At 50.5% G+C, this 15,478-nt stretch overlaps 2 protein-coding genes across 2 annotated transcripts in view; one reads left to right on the plus strand and one right to left on the minus strand.

The window, feature by feature from the left end:
• Window positions 1-7,850, minus strand: part of ZW10 (zw10 kinetochore protein) — a 13,663-nt gene extending 5,813 nt beyond the window's left edge. The window contains exons 1-12 of the mRNA XM_064470710.1: window positions 7,689-7,850; window positions 7,423-7,557; window positions 6,468-6,569; window positions 6,202-6,279; window positions 5,921-6,080; window positions 4,831-4,980; window positions 3,969-4,160; window positions 3,148-3,311; window positions 2,191-2,373; window positions 1,464-1,702; window positions 387-458; window positions 52-71 (exon numbers count right to left, since the gene is read on the minus strand). Of these exons, the coding sequence (XP_064326780.1) occupies window positions 52-71; window positions 387-458; window positions 1,464-1,702; window positions 2,191-2,373; window positions 3,148-3,311; window positions 3,969-4,160; window positions 4,831-4,980; window positions 5,921-6,080; window positions 6,202-6,279; window positions 6,468-6,569; window positions 7,423-7,557; window positions 7,689-7,805 (1,612 nt within the window). The 5' untranslated portion in view covers window positions 7,806-7,850. The remainder of the gene's footprint in view (window positions 1-51; window positions 72-386; window positions 459-1,463; window positions 1,703-2,190; window positions 2,374-3,147; window positions 3,312-3,968; window positions 4,161-4,830; window positions 4,981-5,920; window positions 6,081-6,201; window positions 6,280-6,467; window positions 6,570-7,422; window positions 7,558-7,688) is intronic.
• A 160-nt stretch (window positions 7,851-8,010) lies between these two features.
• Window positions 8,011-11,679, plus strand: LOC104041595 (T-cell surface glycoprotein CD3 gamma chain). The gene is made up of 5 exons (XM_009500884.2): window positions 8,011-8,448; window positions 9,654-9,857; window positions 10,355-10,486; window positions 10,918-10,961; window positions 11,357-11,679. The coding sequence occupies exons 1-5, from the start codon at window positions 8,376-8,378 to the stop codon at window positions 11,417-11,419; spliced, it is 516 nt and encodes a 171-aa protein (XP_009499179.2). The 5' UTR covers window positions 8,011-8,375; the 3' UTR covers window positions 11,420-11,679.
• Window positions 11,680-15,478: the final 3,799 nt, after the last annotated feature.

A 15,478-nucleotide genomic window follows, 5' to 3' on the forward strand; every position in this document is an offset into this window, starting at 1 on the left:
AGAGAAGTCCTTTTCAGTAACACCGCAGTCTTCTCGGACAGAACGGTATACTTTCAGACTTCATTGCTCTTCTTTTTTACAGGAAGAACATCATGAAAGATCTCGGCGTCACACCTATCGTCAGTTACGTGGCTGGATTCAAACATGTTTGTTGTAAGAACTTCAACCATCTCCTTGGCCATTAGACTGCCAACTCAGAGACTCTCAAGCACCTATTTTGCAGCAGGTACGACTTAATAATTTATTAAAAGTACTGCCTTGCTGCCACTGGCAGAAGCTCTTAGTAACATGTGGCTGTGGTGGACAAACTGGGGACAAGTGGGGCTCTTCCAATAGCATTGTTCTCTCAAAAACATGCCCTGGGTAATACACAGAGACATACTCACTTGTGGTATGTTGGTACTACATCATAGAAGAGCTGGAATATATTCCGTACTGAGTAGAAGAGCTGTATACAGCTACAAGGAAAATGAGGTTCATGTTAGTTTGTCAGTGGAATGAATGCCTGTGTCATAAGTGACCTTCAGCCTTCTCCAAAACAAGGATCCATTAGCAGTGCAGCACTGGCAGTGAAATACTGACATGAAGAGTAGATTGTCAGGATCAATTATGGCAATGTCAACAAAGGCAACGTTCTGGAAAACTCACAAAGGCTGGGATGACCTTGTAAGTTCAGGGTGGAAAAGACAAGCTTCAGACTGCCTGTCAGAAGGGAGATATGTGAAACCCCAGGAACAAAGGGGACGGTGTCCCTTCCCCACCAGGTGTGCGTAAATAGTCAGCCCTCCCTCTGCCACGGTACGCTGAAAGGCATTCAGTACCCAGGCAACTCCCCTTCTTCAGGGTTGTGGTCTCCGGTTTTTAAAACACACTGTGTGTGGTTCCTCAAGACTTTTGTTTTCTCTGAAGAGCCCTGCCAGATGCAGAGCTGGAGTTCTTTGCTTTCACCCAGCGCAAAGCAAGCAAGAACTCCTCTCAGAATGGGTGCCATTACTTATAATTTGCTTTGAAAAGAGATGGTTTTGATTTTTCTAAAGAACTGGACAGTTAACGTCTGATAAAACATTGAAACGAACACGGCGGTAGCGTTTCTCCCAACTAGAAGCCTGAAGCCATGAACTACGTTGTGTGTGCTAGGCAGCTTACTGTGTTTTCACTGCTTTCATAGCTAAAATACAATGAAGTGTACCTGAATGTTCCCTGAAAGCACAAGTCCAAAAGGGTGCTTAACCTGAGTACTGCAGGGAGCACAGTCCGCAGCTGTTCCTGCTGTACCACTCTACTGCACGAACCCAGGGCTGCATCCTCCAGCCAAAACAGAGAGTAACTTTAACGACTGATTCCAATTTTTAAGTCTCTTCAGCTCATTTAAAGTTCTTTTAACCTATTAACACGTGCTTGGTGTTGCCAAAGGCAATAGGTATCTGACACCCAAGAGTTACCTGCTGATATATAATTCCTACCACTGATCTGTGCTGGCTGTAGCCTCCAACAGCGTCTGATAAGCCAGCTCCATCAGTTTCTCCACTGATGAACTGATGCGGCACGAGGGCAGAGAGAACGTGTACTGGCTCAGCTTAGTCTCATTCTCCAAATTCTCCGTGTCGTTACGCAGAAGTTTAGAAGTCTCTTGCATTTTTAAGTGATCTCCTGCCGCAGGATGAGGAAGCTTTGGTAGGGCTACAGATGAATCAGGTGTGATCTAAGGGAAAACAAGGGAGAGGTATAATATAACTTAGAGCCCACAGAAAGGAGACTGCGCAAGACTACAAAACCCTGGGTGACAGAGATTTAAAACTGAAGATAAACACAAGGCAGCAGAAGTCCCCTAAGACTGCTGGAAGTCTCCTGGCTTATCAACAACACAGCAGACCATGAAACAGTCTAGATGGTGTTCCATGCCTCAAAGCAATGCTGTAAGTAATTCTTTAACTTTTCTTATGCTTATGACAGTAGCCAGAAAAGCCTACGCAAACAAACCTCAAGTATTTGAAAAAACATCTTGTTAGTGAATAACCCTCTTGAGCACTATTAAAAAAGATTTTGAAACCGTTGTTTGCCAAGATCCCCAAATAACCAAAAGTACTCAGAGCTTCACAAAAAAAAGGATTTGACTGTTCCAGACAAGGCTGCTTTAACAACCAAGCTATTTTTCCACATAGAAAACCAGTGTATTGCATCAACAGTCACCTTTACGGTATTGTGTATTTCTGACGTCATCAGATTTCTGGCTGCCACAATCACATCCTGGCACTTCTTGTTAGCAAAGTGGGAATTGACATTACGGGCATATTTCAGTAAATCAGTCGTGTCTCCTTTTAAGAACTGCATGTTCTTCAAGGCTTCTTCAAATTCCTCTGTGGATTTAATCACCTGAGAAGAGCAGACACATATTCTATATTACAATAGATTCCTAAAATGGAAGAAGAAAATTAAAGTTGGGTATAAACTCTTCCACTCTGCTGAAAGCAAAGGGTGAAACTAGGTTTTAGAGGGCACTAGCCATCCAACAGCTTTTCAGCAATCTTTTGGAAAAAGCTGACTCAGCTGGGGGCTGTGATGGTTCAGTGATACGCTGTTTGAACTCCAGGTTTGTCCCCTCTGACAGTGCTGGCAACCTCATTAAAAAAACAGAGGAGCAAGATGATCAAATCTCATTACGCTGGACTACCTGGGGCAAAGGGTCAGGGAGGTTTATCGTACAACTGCTTCTGTTTGAAACAGGCCCCTCTCCAGGAAAAGGAGCTTCTGGCACTCTTCACTAGCAGGAAGTTGTGTTTTATGTATGTAGTTTAAAAAAAAACAATTAGGCGGCCTACACAGGAAACCCCTGTGATCATTAACGAGTACAAACAGAACAGTCAGTCTTCTGGAAGGCAGCTGGGCCAGCAGCACTGCCACATCATCATCTTCAGTCTCTCACAGAGGCTCAGACAAGTGCCTTACATCGCACACCCTGAGAGTCTCCGGGACTTAGCTATACGTGGCCCGAGTACCACCGATCAGAGACCTCACACACTTTACGTGACAGTAAACACAAGCCACACCTTAACTGAGAGAAATACACAATTCTAGATTAGCAAAACACAGCCTTTTGTGCCAGCTGGCATTTCCACCACAATGATCTGAAAGATTGTTGAGACCTACCTCTATATACTGCTCTAGTTTGCTGCTATTGGTGGGGATTGAATTCACCAGGCAGTTCTGAATGAGGCAGTCTGATAACTCTTCCCATATCATATCACCTAGCAGCTGTGCAAGCGTAACTCTGTGCTCCTTTTTATCTTCCACAGGCTGGTCAAGAGGCACATCTGAATTCAAGGGAACGGAAATGAATTTTAATACACCTGCCTCCCGGACCAGACCCTTCAGCAGTTTGTTCAGTCTGTCTTGTCAGACCAGCATCTATCAACTGTTCCATAATCTTATAATGGAGGTATCCTTACCCAGGCCACATGCTGGGCCCGTGGAATTGCCCACCCAACAAAAAGACAACTGAATTTGTGTGTAAACTGAGCCCGCTCTCCCAGCATGTTTATTTTGTGAAATGCTAGGAAAGCCCAGGGCAATTTCCAGCCAATGGAAGACCCTGCATGTGACCGGCCTAACGGAGGGAACTCCCTGGATTGCATCGTGACTTCCACCTTTTAAACCTGTGGTTTGTAAAGATCATCAGTGCAGTGGCTGGTTCAGAAAAAAAACATTTACCAAAAAACTAACTCTCTGATCCCTTTCAGCCAATACACTTTCCTCCTTCACCTTCCCAGCTCTGGGTCACCGCTAAGTCCGGTTTGACAAGGTGCCAAGCTGACCAAGAGCACAGCATAGCAAGGGAACGTTAAAAGCTGCTTAGACGTTACACATAATTCAGTACTGCTTCACGACCAGATACTCTGGAAAGCTTCTGCTCCAGTTACACAAATAAGGTACTGATCACAGCCTAATTCCAAAAGGGAGAAACTACCTACTCAGCAGATACTTGTGGAGAACTTCAAAAATAAGCTTGATCTTGTCAAAAACCTCCATTGGAGAGGAATGATCCAAACTAGGCTCCTCAGACTTAAAACGTAGGACGAACACATCTGACTGTTCCTCTGTAAGTGGCTGAAGAGATGGGTATGAAATCAGCGGCTTGAGGATGTATTTCAGCAACAACTGGCCTGAGAAATGAAAAAAAGGTTTCCAGTAGCAGGAGGCAGGCAGTTTGCTCTGGTGAGGCCCAACCATGACTCTCTTGGATGCAGAGATTCTTCACATGAAGTGCAAGAAACACACTCTTGATTAGCTCTATCAGGGAACAGCTAATGAGGTAAAACACTGGGTTTGATTTCACTAAAAACCATTTTACTCATGTGAAACACCTACGGAGGCCTAACAATGAGCACCACATTTAATGTAAAGTGAAAAACAACTTACAGCTAGAAGCATGAAATCCTATCCTTGTATCTGCCACAATTCCTGACTTATTTTATCAACACCTGAGAATGCTGAAGCCCAGAGGCTGCCTGAAACCGAGAGCCTTGCTCTTGGTAGATGAGGAGGCTGTAACTGGAAAAACTCTTTAAACATCAGACCAACAAATCACGTAGCCACAGATCAAAAAAGTATACTAGAGTAAATTGACAGAAAAGGATAAAATAATTTCTTATTAATAAGAATCAGAGCATTCACCTCATGCTCTGGGGGGAATAAGCCAAGAGAGAAGGAATTCTTCCAGTGTACTGCTGAAGAGAACGGGATCTCGATACCTTAACGTCTTAAACCAAGTGTGAACTCCTATCCAATCAGGCTACTATAGCTATGTCTATCTGGATCCATGGTCCATCTTACCAAAAATTTTAAGCTTGGTGTGCAGTTCTCCTAGGACAGCAAATGCCTGCAGCACGGAAGCAAGAGGTGGGCCAGCAATGTCCTCCCCTTTTGGTGGCACTGTGCGTAAGTGCAGTTCTGAATGCATCACTGACTCCAGGCTGCTGCTTTCTACAGAAAAAGAAGAACCATCTCGCTGTCAGAGTGCAGTCTGAGATACAGCAGATCTGAGAAGTTACTCGGATGGCAACTAAAGCAATATTCTACCTCTCCCCATTTCCTCAAAACACAGTTCCTGTACAAAGCCATCAGAAAAGGGTCCCGAATTCCTCATGTTACAGGGCAAGGCAATGGCATGAGAATCAGTCTCTTAAAACGATCAGTCACCTTGCAATTGAATGACATTTGGTGACAATCGTTTTCCTTTCCCTCTTCTCCCTGTTTAAAGTCAAATCCAAAGGAAGATGGTTTTTTTCCAAAGGAGAAGTTTGAGTTTCAGTGAGGAGCGTGAGGTACCGACTCTTGAGGAGTTCCCGCAATTAGCTACCTGCAGAAGTGGCAACCTGAAGACTTCTCAGAGAAGGTAAAAGTACCCTTAAAACTAGCCTAGTGGGGAAACACATTAGGCTGAACAGAAATTTCAGAAAACTCTTCCAGCTACACGCCCAATCAGGTGTTCAGTTAGAAGCACCCTGAAATTTTGGCCCAGCTGATTTCCCCAGGAGCAGAGGCGCTGCAGGAGAGCATCCCTTTTCTGCCATTTCACACGATGAAAAAGGTGCTCAGAGGGTGGTAGCTGTTTTGGCCTCTGCTTCAACATTTTCAAAGAAATACCAGACATGAGGCAGATGAACCTTCAAAACTCTGTTTAAAATCGACTGACTATACCAGCCTGCTTGTGGCAGCACCTAAATGCTCCAGGAACGGAGTGATATCCAAAGGCCGCTGCCACTCATCACTCCTATTCATGAGGCTGTGCAAACGGCAAAAAAAGCTCCTTAAACTAACCTCAGTTCAACAGTATTACTGTATCTCCTACCTTGTAGGGGCCTGAAACCAGGCATTTCAAATAGTGAAGCAAACCAGGGAAACAAACTAGGACTGCGAATACCTTTTGAAGGAGGAAGCTTCCACGTAGCCAATTTCTGCCATTCTTCTCCTAGATGATAGAGCATGTTCTGTGTCTGCACTGTGAGCTCCACGCCTAGTGCTTTCAGGATCTTCAGCTCAAAGCCCTTGCGGGATTCCAGCATTTTCAGGCAGCTTCGTGCCTGGTGGTAAAGACCGAACACAAAACATGGGGAACTGTTGCCCCTCATAAGGAAAGGCAACTTGTGAAATTTATTGAAAGTATCTATCCACAATATGGTCATATACTTAAGTCGTTACTACCTTGTCCAATTGGTGAGCTGCTGCAACGTACTTCTTTTCCAGCAATGCAGTATTGTACTCTTTAATAGCTGTATCAAACTGCAACAATCAAATAGATTCACATGTCACTGTACATCTGCTATTAGACTACCTTTTTTTCACACAACACAGATAGAGACAGGAGAGCCATAGACAGTTATTCACAAGAGAAGCCCAGAATAATGCCAGGGACTGAGCACCAGAGAGGATGACGCCTGCTCAATGATTGTAAGCCACTCTCTCCTCACCTCCTGTAGCTTTTTCAGAATACTCAGAACCAGTGTGTCTCGCTCCAACTGCTGCTTCAATTCAGTAAATTCAGCAACAGCAACATTTAGATCTCGCTGAACCTAAAATAACAAACTTGTCAGTTCATTTGCAGAAAGCAAGAAATGTTATCAGACACATTTCCTCTTAAAAGTGGTAACTATATGAGATTTAAAGTATGCCTATTAGAATAATTTGCTGAGGAGGAAAAAGGCTCTATGCATTTTATTTCTTGCTGGGAAGATCCTTAGAAGCACTGGGAACATGAACTGCCTTCTCTTTTAGTACATACAGGTTTTTTAAAGGCACTGGAAGGCAATTTAGTCTCAGAAGGCAGTCAAAAGGACTTCTGTCTTGCTTTAACCCACCCATTTAAAATGCAACAACGCTTGAACTAAGCCAAAAGTTAAATCTCAATTAACACCGCTATGGAACCCCAGATGTTGGAAAACCAATCAAAGAAGCAAAAACAGAGCGAGCGGGTCTGCAGTCCAGCCTGCGGGAGCTGCTCACATTCTCCTTCAAGACTTCAGCGACTGTGCACAGCTCTAATTTCGGCTCCTGTTCTGTCGGAGGTCACTGTGGCACCGACGCTCAGCCAGACGTTACTGTGTCGCACCTTACCGCGATACATAAGGCTGCTCCTCTCCTTTCTGAGGGAGAGGCGTGTGACACGCGTTCCCAGCTGTCCGACGGGAGCAAACCATGACCAACCCCTTAATGACAGCTCTTGCACCGGTGATGCGACACACACCTCTGCAGCGCGTGTCACCTGAAGGCGTTTTTTAGGAGTGATATCACCCGGCCTTCTCAGCCCGGAGCCCTCCCCCCCGCGGCCCCTCGCAACACGCCACGCCGGGGCGCGGGGGGCCCTGCGGGTTTGGGATGAAACCGAACGGACTCTACAGCCCCCCCCCCCGAAGCCCAGGCCGTCACCTCGTTCTCAATGCCCGCTTTCAGCAGGTCGATGTTGCTGGACAGCCTGTCCACTTGCGACACCAGGTCCTCAGCGCTCTGCATGCTGGGCAGGAACTCGCTGTACTTCTTGTTGATCATGTTGCAGACTTCTCCCTAGAGAACAGCGATCGCTGGGACACCGTCGCCGTCGGGCGGCCCTTCCCGAGCGCCCGCGCGGTGTAAGAGACCCCCCCCCGCCGCCGTCCCCACGCAGCCCCCCCCCCCCCCCCCGCTCCCGGTCCTGCCTTCAGCTCCTCCACCCGCCGGGAGAGCCGCCCGATGCGGGTGCTCAAGTCCTCCTTGTCGAGGCGGCCCGAGTGCGCCAGCACGGCCGCCACCAGCGAGCCCGCCGGCGCCGCCATGGCCCCGCTCCGCCCGCCACCGCCGCGCGGCACCACGGGATGGCGCCGGCGCGGGCGCCGCTACGGCGGCCGGCCTGGGACAGACCTGCCGGGGGCGCGTCCCCCCGCGGGCGGAGCGGCGGCTGCGGGGGAGCTCCGTGGCTGCGGGGGGTCCACACCGGCTGCGGGGTTCACTGGCTGCGGGGGGACCCTTGGCTACGGGGGGACCTGTGGCTGCGGAGAGTTCATGGCTGTGGGGGGGGGCCTGTGGCTGCTCAGGGTCCGCACCTGCTGGGGAGCTCAGTGGCTGCAGGGGGGACATGTGGCTGCTGGGGGTTCCTGGCTGCAGGGGGACCTGCCACCTCAGGCCTAGCCGTTCTCCTCTCCTGTCTTTCTGTGGGCGCTGGGGCAGGGGCTGCGGTAAGGAGGCAGGCCCAGGGCACCTCAGACACCCCCCCAGCTGCTGGGGGAGGGAGGCTCTAGCTCCGGCATCCGGTGCCTGACAAAGATCTCAGGGCGGGTGGCGCGTTGCGTCGAGCTCTCCACGTCCTCTCCTCTGAGCGGAGGGAAGAGCCACCGCCGCTTCGTGCCATGTGGAGGGGACGGGCCCTGGGTGCCTGGGTGCTCCTCGCCAGCCTGGCCATGGCCACCTGGAGTGCCCAAGGTAAGTCCCCGGCCGTCAGTCTCTGCCCGCAGGCTGCTGTGGTGCTGTGCCCCACGGCTGAGCCAAGGGCGGTGCTGTGCAGGCTGACGTGGTACGTGGAGACCCCCGGCGTGGTGTGCCCGAGGGACCCCGTACAGATGGTGAGGCTGGGGCTCATCCCGCATGCTACAGCGGGCCAGTGGCACTGCCCGTTGGGCACCTGCCGTGGTCCCTGGAGACCGCCACCCATCTTGCTTACACCACAGGCTTCTCTGCGGTAGTGGGAGGGCGGCTGGGAAGCAGCACCGCAGGGAACCCTGCAACTTGCTGGGTTTTCCCATTGCGGCACCTTGCCATGAGGTTCATAAATGTCGATGGGGAAGAGAGAGCGAATCAGTGCAGAAGGTCATGAGGACAGGATCGCTCTCGTGACTCTTGCCCTGGACTGTTGCTGTGACGGTCTGGAGCCACGGTCTGGAGCCACGTGCATTACTCCATGGCTATCTGTGGTGGCTCAAACCCACCTTGCAATGACAGAGCGTGTAAAGTTGGACTTGGCAGTACCGTGGTGTTAGACCAAAGTAGCCACGGGCCTTGTGCCTGGCAGAACTACGTAAGCAGGAGAGGCTGTATTCTGTACTCTGTTCCAGTACTCAGGAAATAAGGGAATTTACCTTTCATTTGCACGCTCAGAAGGTGGTGCCTTTGGGCCAAGGAAGCAATTCTGTGCAGTTTTTTGCATGCTTTTCACTAATGATGTTCGTTACTATTTGGTAAAAACCCAAATAGGTTTTTCCCTCCCCAGTGGGGCTCAGCTCCCGACTCTGCTGGTGGAAACATTTCACTTTCTGTTGAAATGTCTCTTGCTGCAGTTGCTCTTCAATAGCAATGCAGTCTGTGTGCAGGACGAGGGTCGTGTACATACAGCCTGAATGGAGTCCAGGTAGATGCCCTATTCCAGTTAGTTTTCACTCTAAGGGAACTGGGATTTCTAAACTATCCAGATCTGCATTAAGTAACCACCAGTTGAACACTGGACTACTTTTCTACTGGGTAGTCTGCTTATTCCAGGGTTTTTTGTTTGCAGTGTCCTTTCTGCTTCTCAGTGGACAGCCTGGTGTCACGCTCTCTGTACCGGCCATCTTCATGAATGAGTTCTCTGAGCTCTGCACCACTATGAGAGAACTCGGCTGGGAAGCTCTCGGCTCTCCCTTTTTTTTTTACAGGACAGAAGGTAATTGTGAAAGAAGTCAGTGGGAAGGTGTTCCTGCAGTGTGCAACCTCCAGCACTCATGCGTTCGAATGGCTGAAAGATGGGAAGCCAGTAGGAAACACAACACAGCTGGACTTGGGTGCAGTTCACAACGATCCCAGAGGCACATATTCATGTGATAGATCAAACAAGCCCACCCTCCAGGTGTACTATCGAAGTAAGTGTTGCAAACCTGGGTTCTAGAGCCAGAACTGCTTGGACTTGTCACCCAAGCAAATTTTTGAGAGAATTACCGATTTCACAGAGTTTGAGGTTGGTTCCACCAGTTTGCGGAAGTCCTGACAGCTCCTGTGCTAGGTTGCCTTGGGGAATAGCCAAGCTGCACATTCCCCTGCATGTGGTGTCCCCATGAGAGCTTCACAGCCTCATTTAGCACCATAACCTGGCACTCATACGTTGCTGGTTACTCACGGCCCTGCTGTGGCCTGCCCAGAGTGCTGGGAACATGTGGCAGCTTGCACCACTGCCTTGGGTCATGCAGCAAGCCAAACTTAATCCCTGGTCTCTCACTCTGGGACTGGAGCCTGCCTGGACCGGCAGAGCTGGCTGAGCGCTTTGGGCTCAGACTGACCCTGTGGCAGGGTGAAGGCGGCCAAGAGGCAGGGTCCTGGGCATGGCCCTGCTTTCAGTGTTTGTGTCCGTTTGGGTTTCCAGTGTGCCAGAACTGCATCGAAGTAGACGCTCCCACCATCTCCGGGATCGTGATCGCAGATGTTGTCGCCACTGTCTTCCTGGCAGTTGCTGTGTATTGCATCACTGGCCAGGATAAGGGACGCATGTCACGAGGTGAGGGGAGAGGCCTGCTGGCTGTCCATGGGTGGGGACGGGAAGTGCCTGGGCATCTTTAGGAGCTGCGTGGTATCTAGGGACTTTCCATCACTGCCCACAGAGCCCAGTCACTGCAGGCTGCAGGCAGCAGCCAGCACACAGCATGTCTAGGGTAGGGTTCCACATGAGCACTTCATGTAGCCCTCCTGCCCCTAGCTCAGCTCCTCAGGAGAAGCCATCGAATGCACAAGGTTCATCAAAGCATCATCCCAGGGACAGCTGCTGGTGGCACAGGAACATCTGAAGCCTTGCAGGGGCTTTCCACCAAGCCTCCCAGAGGACCTAAAAGCAGAGGGCTGAAAGCAGACAGCTGCTTGGGTTTGTTTGCAATTGTTCACCATGCTGCCCGTGACTCCCCTGATCCTTGACCACCATCTTTCTTCATTTAGCTTCTGACAGGCAGAACCTGATTGCCAACGAGCAACTCTACCAGGTGAGTGTGGGCGCATGGGTGTGGGTGTGCGTGGGCATGCGTGCATGCACGCAGGTGGGCTTCAGCACCTCTGCATTGCATGGGGCCGTGTGGTGGGACTGGCGCGGCCGTGGCAGCACAGCTGCTGGAGGATACTCGACGCCATGAGCTGTACTGGAGATTGCTCTCTGCTGGAGCATTCACTGCTGCCTCTCCGAGTCACCCAGAGGATGGAGCAAGCTCAGCTACCCTCTGCCTCTTACTCTCTGGGGTTGTTAAGCTCTGTGTGCTTAACACAGGGAGGGAAAGCTTGCCTAAAGCTTGGCAAAGGGAGGGCTGGGCCAGCTTCCCCTTACCCTCCCTCCCAGGGCTGGACAGGCACAGCTGTGGCTCATCTCACCTTTTTTTCCTCCTAGCCCCTTGGTGACCGGGACGATGGACAGTACAGCCGTCTGGCACCCGCCAAAGCCCGCAAGTGAAGCGGGAAGATGCTGGGGCCTGTGACTCCTTCACACCAGGAGTGATACAACTGCAAAGCTACCGCCAGCACCCAAGAGCTCCAGTACCCTGCCCTGGCACTGCCTTTGTAAGCACACTGCTGCCACAAGGAAGACAGTATGGGTTTTTGCCTAGAGACCCCTCCAGCTCCTTGCTGGGATGGGCTGCTTGTAGCACTCTGCTCTTTCCTTGACCTCCTGCACTTCTGTGTTTGTCTCATTAAAGATGAGCCTATCCCATAGTCTCCCTGCTCCGTCGGTTGTATTGAGGCCTGGGGGACCATGCAGTCACTGGGGAAGGTAAGCGCGGGATGCAATCTGTCTGGATCGCTGCAGAGCTGTAAGGCTCGTGCCTGTCCTGGTAGGACACCGCTCTGCTAGTGCAGGCAGGTGCCCGTGGCTGTGTCACCTCTCTGTGCCAGGATCTAAATGACATCTGGGTCCATTGCTGAAGCTGAGGATTGGGGACCTTGTGAATGGAGAGGGTTGCTGCCCCTGAGAGTAGCAGAGGCTTTGTCTCACTTAACTCGTCTTCCAGAATGGGGAGCAGGGACACCAGGAGCACAGTGACACTCAGCAGGGTCTGTGTCACCCCTGCAGAGTGCCTGCATGCCTCAGTCCCCTGAACAGAGCGGGGGGACCAGCAGGAGGGCAGACAGAAGAATGGTTTCTCTGCATATGCAGGCCTTGGCATCTAATTGCAGTCCCCAAACCACAGGGACGTGCCAGGTTCTTGGCACCCAGCCAGCCTGCAAGTTGCCTCAGTGCTTTGGGGAGTGAAATACGAGCAAACAAGCTCTGCTGGCTCCCCAGAAGAGCTCACGGGAGCTGGGCCCAAAGAGGAAATGGAAACAGCAGAGGGCATAAAAACTGCAGCAGAGAGTGTGCAAAACACGTGGCAGCAGAGTTGGCCGGGCAGCGAAGGCCAGAGGCAGTCCATGCTCCCCACACCTCTGATGTTCTTGAGAGGCTCTCCCACCGTCCTCTCCCTCTGCAGCCCACTGGAGAGTCACTGACCTTTGTGACCAGGCCAGGGGCATTCGGCAACCCCTCCTTCAGGGTCACTAGCCACCCCAGTGTGCTGAGTCCAGGATGCAGACCCGCAAACTTTCAGATCCTTTCCCAGCTCAGCCACCTTTCCTGACACTGAGCAGCACTGGGTATCCCGACACCAACCCAGCTCCTCCTGGCAAGGTCCTCATTCCCCAGCTCTAAGCAGAAACAGCTAATGTGGTCTGACTATGGCCAAAATGGGAGGCAGATAACAGGATCACCTCGCCGTTAGAAACCAGGTCACCCTCCATGTGCCAGTTGCATGCACCTGTAGGTTGTGTCTTCCTGCTTTTCTAAGAATCTGGGTGACAGGGTTTAGAAAGCACCAGCCTGTGAATCGTCTTGTGGCTCAGTGGTATAAAGCAAGCACCAAAGAGTTAACACTCGGTAAAAACTGGCCACAAATCTGTGACGCGTCTCAGACAGCAAACAACACGCAGGCTGTGCAAAGCTGTGGGTGGACCCCACGTGCCCTTACAGGAACCAGTGTGTGATCAGCCTTGCGGACAGTGAACAAGAAAAGGATCTGTTTTCCTATGGTGTTGGCTCTTCACACGACAACATTTTGCTCTTTACAGGAGCGGAATAACGTCTTAGTGGTTTTTTCCGCTCTAACCTGCTCCAGTGAAGGGTAAAATACGCCAATAGCCGCCTTTGGTCGGCAAAGCTGTCTGGGTAGGACCTTATTAAAAAAGTGACCAGCAGGCTGCCTAGTTCATAGTGTTTTCACCACCATCAGATCTCGAAGCAATGAGTAAAGATGGCACGCGAAGAGCAGAGTGGGTGGGTGTGCTCTGCACAAATCAAAGACATGGCAGGGGCAACATATACAACTCGTTGCTTTGCAAGAGGCTCCCCAGCACCTCGCTCTCAGAGGACAAAGAAATATTTCTATAGTGCAGCTAAGCACAGAGGCAGATTGATGTTGTTGCTGGGTGGGTGCTGATCCCACTGAGATAAGGAGAGCATGGGATGGCACTGGCTGGGGCAAACATTAGCCAAACATGAAGCCCCATAAATGGTGGTAGAAGCACCAGGGTGTAGCTTGAAGAAAAATTTAGACCTTGTGCACCCAGAGTGGTCCAAGTTTCTCACATCCTGTTCATGGCAGTGGGCTGTATGGCTGGGCTGAGCAAGAGTCCCTGGAGCACTGATGTTTTGCAGAAGCTGAGAACGTGGTGGCCCAGAGTGGTTTTAGAGCTACCGGGGGTTAGTGCTCTCTGTATCTTGCAATCTCCCTCCTAGATGTTTAGCGTCTTGTATGGCAAACCCAGCTGTGCTGCCTTTAAAACCACATCCTGCAGGGTAAGCACAGCAATTCAGAGCATGAAACTTGCTGGGTGTTTATCTCCCCATGCTGAAACCTAAGGGTTAAACCACCCCAGCCCCCATCACTGCTGCTGTTTCCTTTCTTTGGAGCTGTTGCTCGCAGAGCAACAGAAATGTGGCTCGCTCAGCGAGTGTTAGACCAGAAACGTTCCCAGGCATCACAGCATCTCTTGGGCCCTGCTCCTGAAGTTACTACCTGCCCCACTGCTGCTGCTTTGGAAACCACAGCTGTTAAAATGAGGCAGCTTTTAAAAATACATGTTAGGTGCATGGGACCTCAGCTGTTTCACTTGTCCCCAGCCAGCAGGCCCAGAGCCATTCCCCAGCTCCTGCTAACCCCTGCCCTGCTCTCAGGCCCCACTCTCCTAGGCACGGCAGCACATCTTTGTAAGTGTAGTCGTCTCCCCCGATCCTGGCACAGACTGCTCCCAAACCCCTCGTAGGCTGCTGCAGCCGACCCACAGAAGCTCTCACTGTCTCGCATTAATCCTGACCTGGGGAGTCCCCTTAACAAAAACTTTTTCTTTAACAGAGAGAAACACACAGGGGAAATCTTCTACAATGCCTAGCTGGGGATGCTGTCTCCCATCTTATGAATATATTACAGTTTAAAAATGTATCTTAAAAAGTTAAAGTGGATCGTTACTAACGGCAAAGCCACCTGCCATCTTTCTAAGAGAACCCAGGCAGAACTCAAGTTACGGAGCTGAAACGGGGAGAGAAAGGGCAGCAACAAAGGACAGATCACAAGACTCTGGAAGAGCAGTAGTTCTGGAAAATGAAACTTGGCCAGCAAATGTGCACCCTTTAGGGTACAACACCCTTGAAGAAATGTCTTTATCCTAGACAACACTAGAGAATATCAGTACAAATGGAGTCCATGAAGTCTCTGGGATGAGAAGGACAGCCTAACAAAACAGTTTGATGCTCTCTTGGATTTTGTAGGCCCTGGGCATTATCTCTGCGGCCCCAGTGCATTCACTTTAATTCCAGCAAACAAGCTGTTTCAGGGCAGAGTACTAGTCGAGTCTCAGAAACATGAGAATCCCTGTTGTGCTGTCTCAGTCGGACTGCAAAGCTGATACTCGTTGCTAAGTGGGGGTTCAAATCTTAGCTGAAATATCTAAGACCCCCACTAGTTAAGAGTAACAAAGATCTAACACTTGGGCAGGGACTGAAATTTCCTAACAGGAGACCTTCAGGTGCCTTGGGAAGGTGCCAAATCCCCATGTGACCCTAAAAGGATGTTCTGCCGAAGGTCTGAAACACGAAGGTCACCGGATGCAAGGTGGTACTCAGCCCCACTCATTTCTTACAGAAGGGCTGGGGGCTGGTCAGGTCAGTCTGCATGTAGTGGTAGAAGTGCTTCCAAATTTTTTAAAGGAAAACTGGTCTTTTTGACAGAAATATTTTCATTCAAAGCAGTGGCTTCTCTATGAAGACGTACCATTTTGTTTTTAATATACTGACTGTCTCTGTTCCTTTTGTTACAATCCTGGGCAGCAAAACTGAGATAGGCTACGAACACGAGAACAGGGCACGGTCGGAGGCCAGTCACTCTGAGAAGGACTCAGTCTTTGCCCCCTAGCTACCCAGGACGGCATGGGGAGCCAGTGGAGGCACTCAGGGTGGAAATTAAATGGGAGGGAAAACCAGATC

This window comes from Phalacrocorax carbo, chromosome 21 (genome assembly GCF_963921805.1).
Source record: "Phalacrocorax carbo chromosome 21, bPhaCar2.1, whole genome shotgun sequence".
Lineage (NCBI taxonomy): Eukaryota > Metazoa > Chordata > Aves > Suliformes > Phalacrocoracidae > Phalacrocorax > Phalacrocorax carbo.

Excerpts from the sequence above, each read along its gene's own strand:
- LOC104041595 (XM_009500884.2), top strand. The coding sequence starts at position 8,376 with ATGTGGAGGGGACGGGCCCTGGGTGCCTGGGTGCTCCTCGCCAGCCTG. Across the intron at positions 9,858-10,354 it reads CCTCCAGGTGTACTATCGAA|TGTGCCAGAACTGCATCGAA; the intron begins GTAAGTGTTGCA and ends TTGGGTTTCCAG. Across the intron at positions 10,962-11,356 it reads CCAACGAGCAACTCTACCAG|CCCCTTGGTGACCGGGACGA; the intron begins GTGAGTGTGGGC and ends TTTTCCTCCTAG.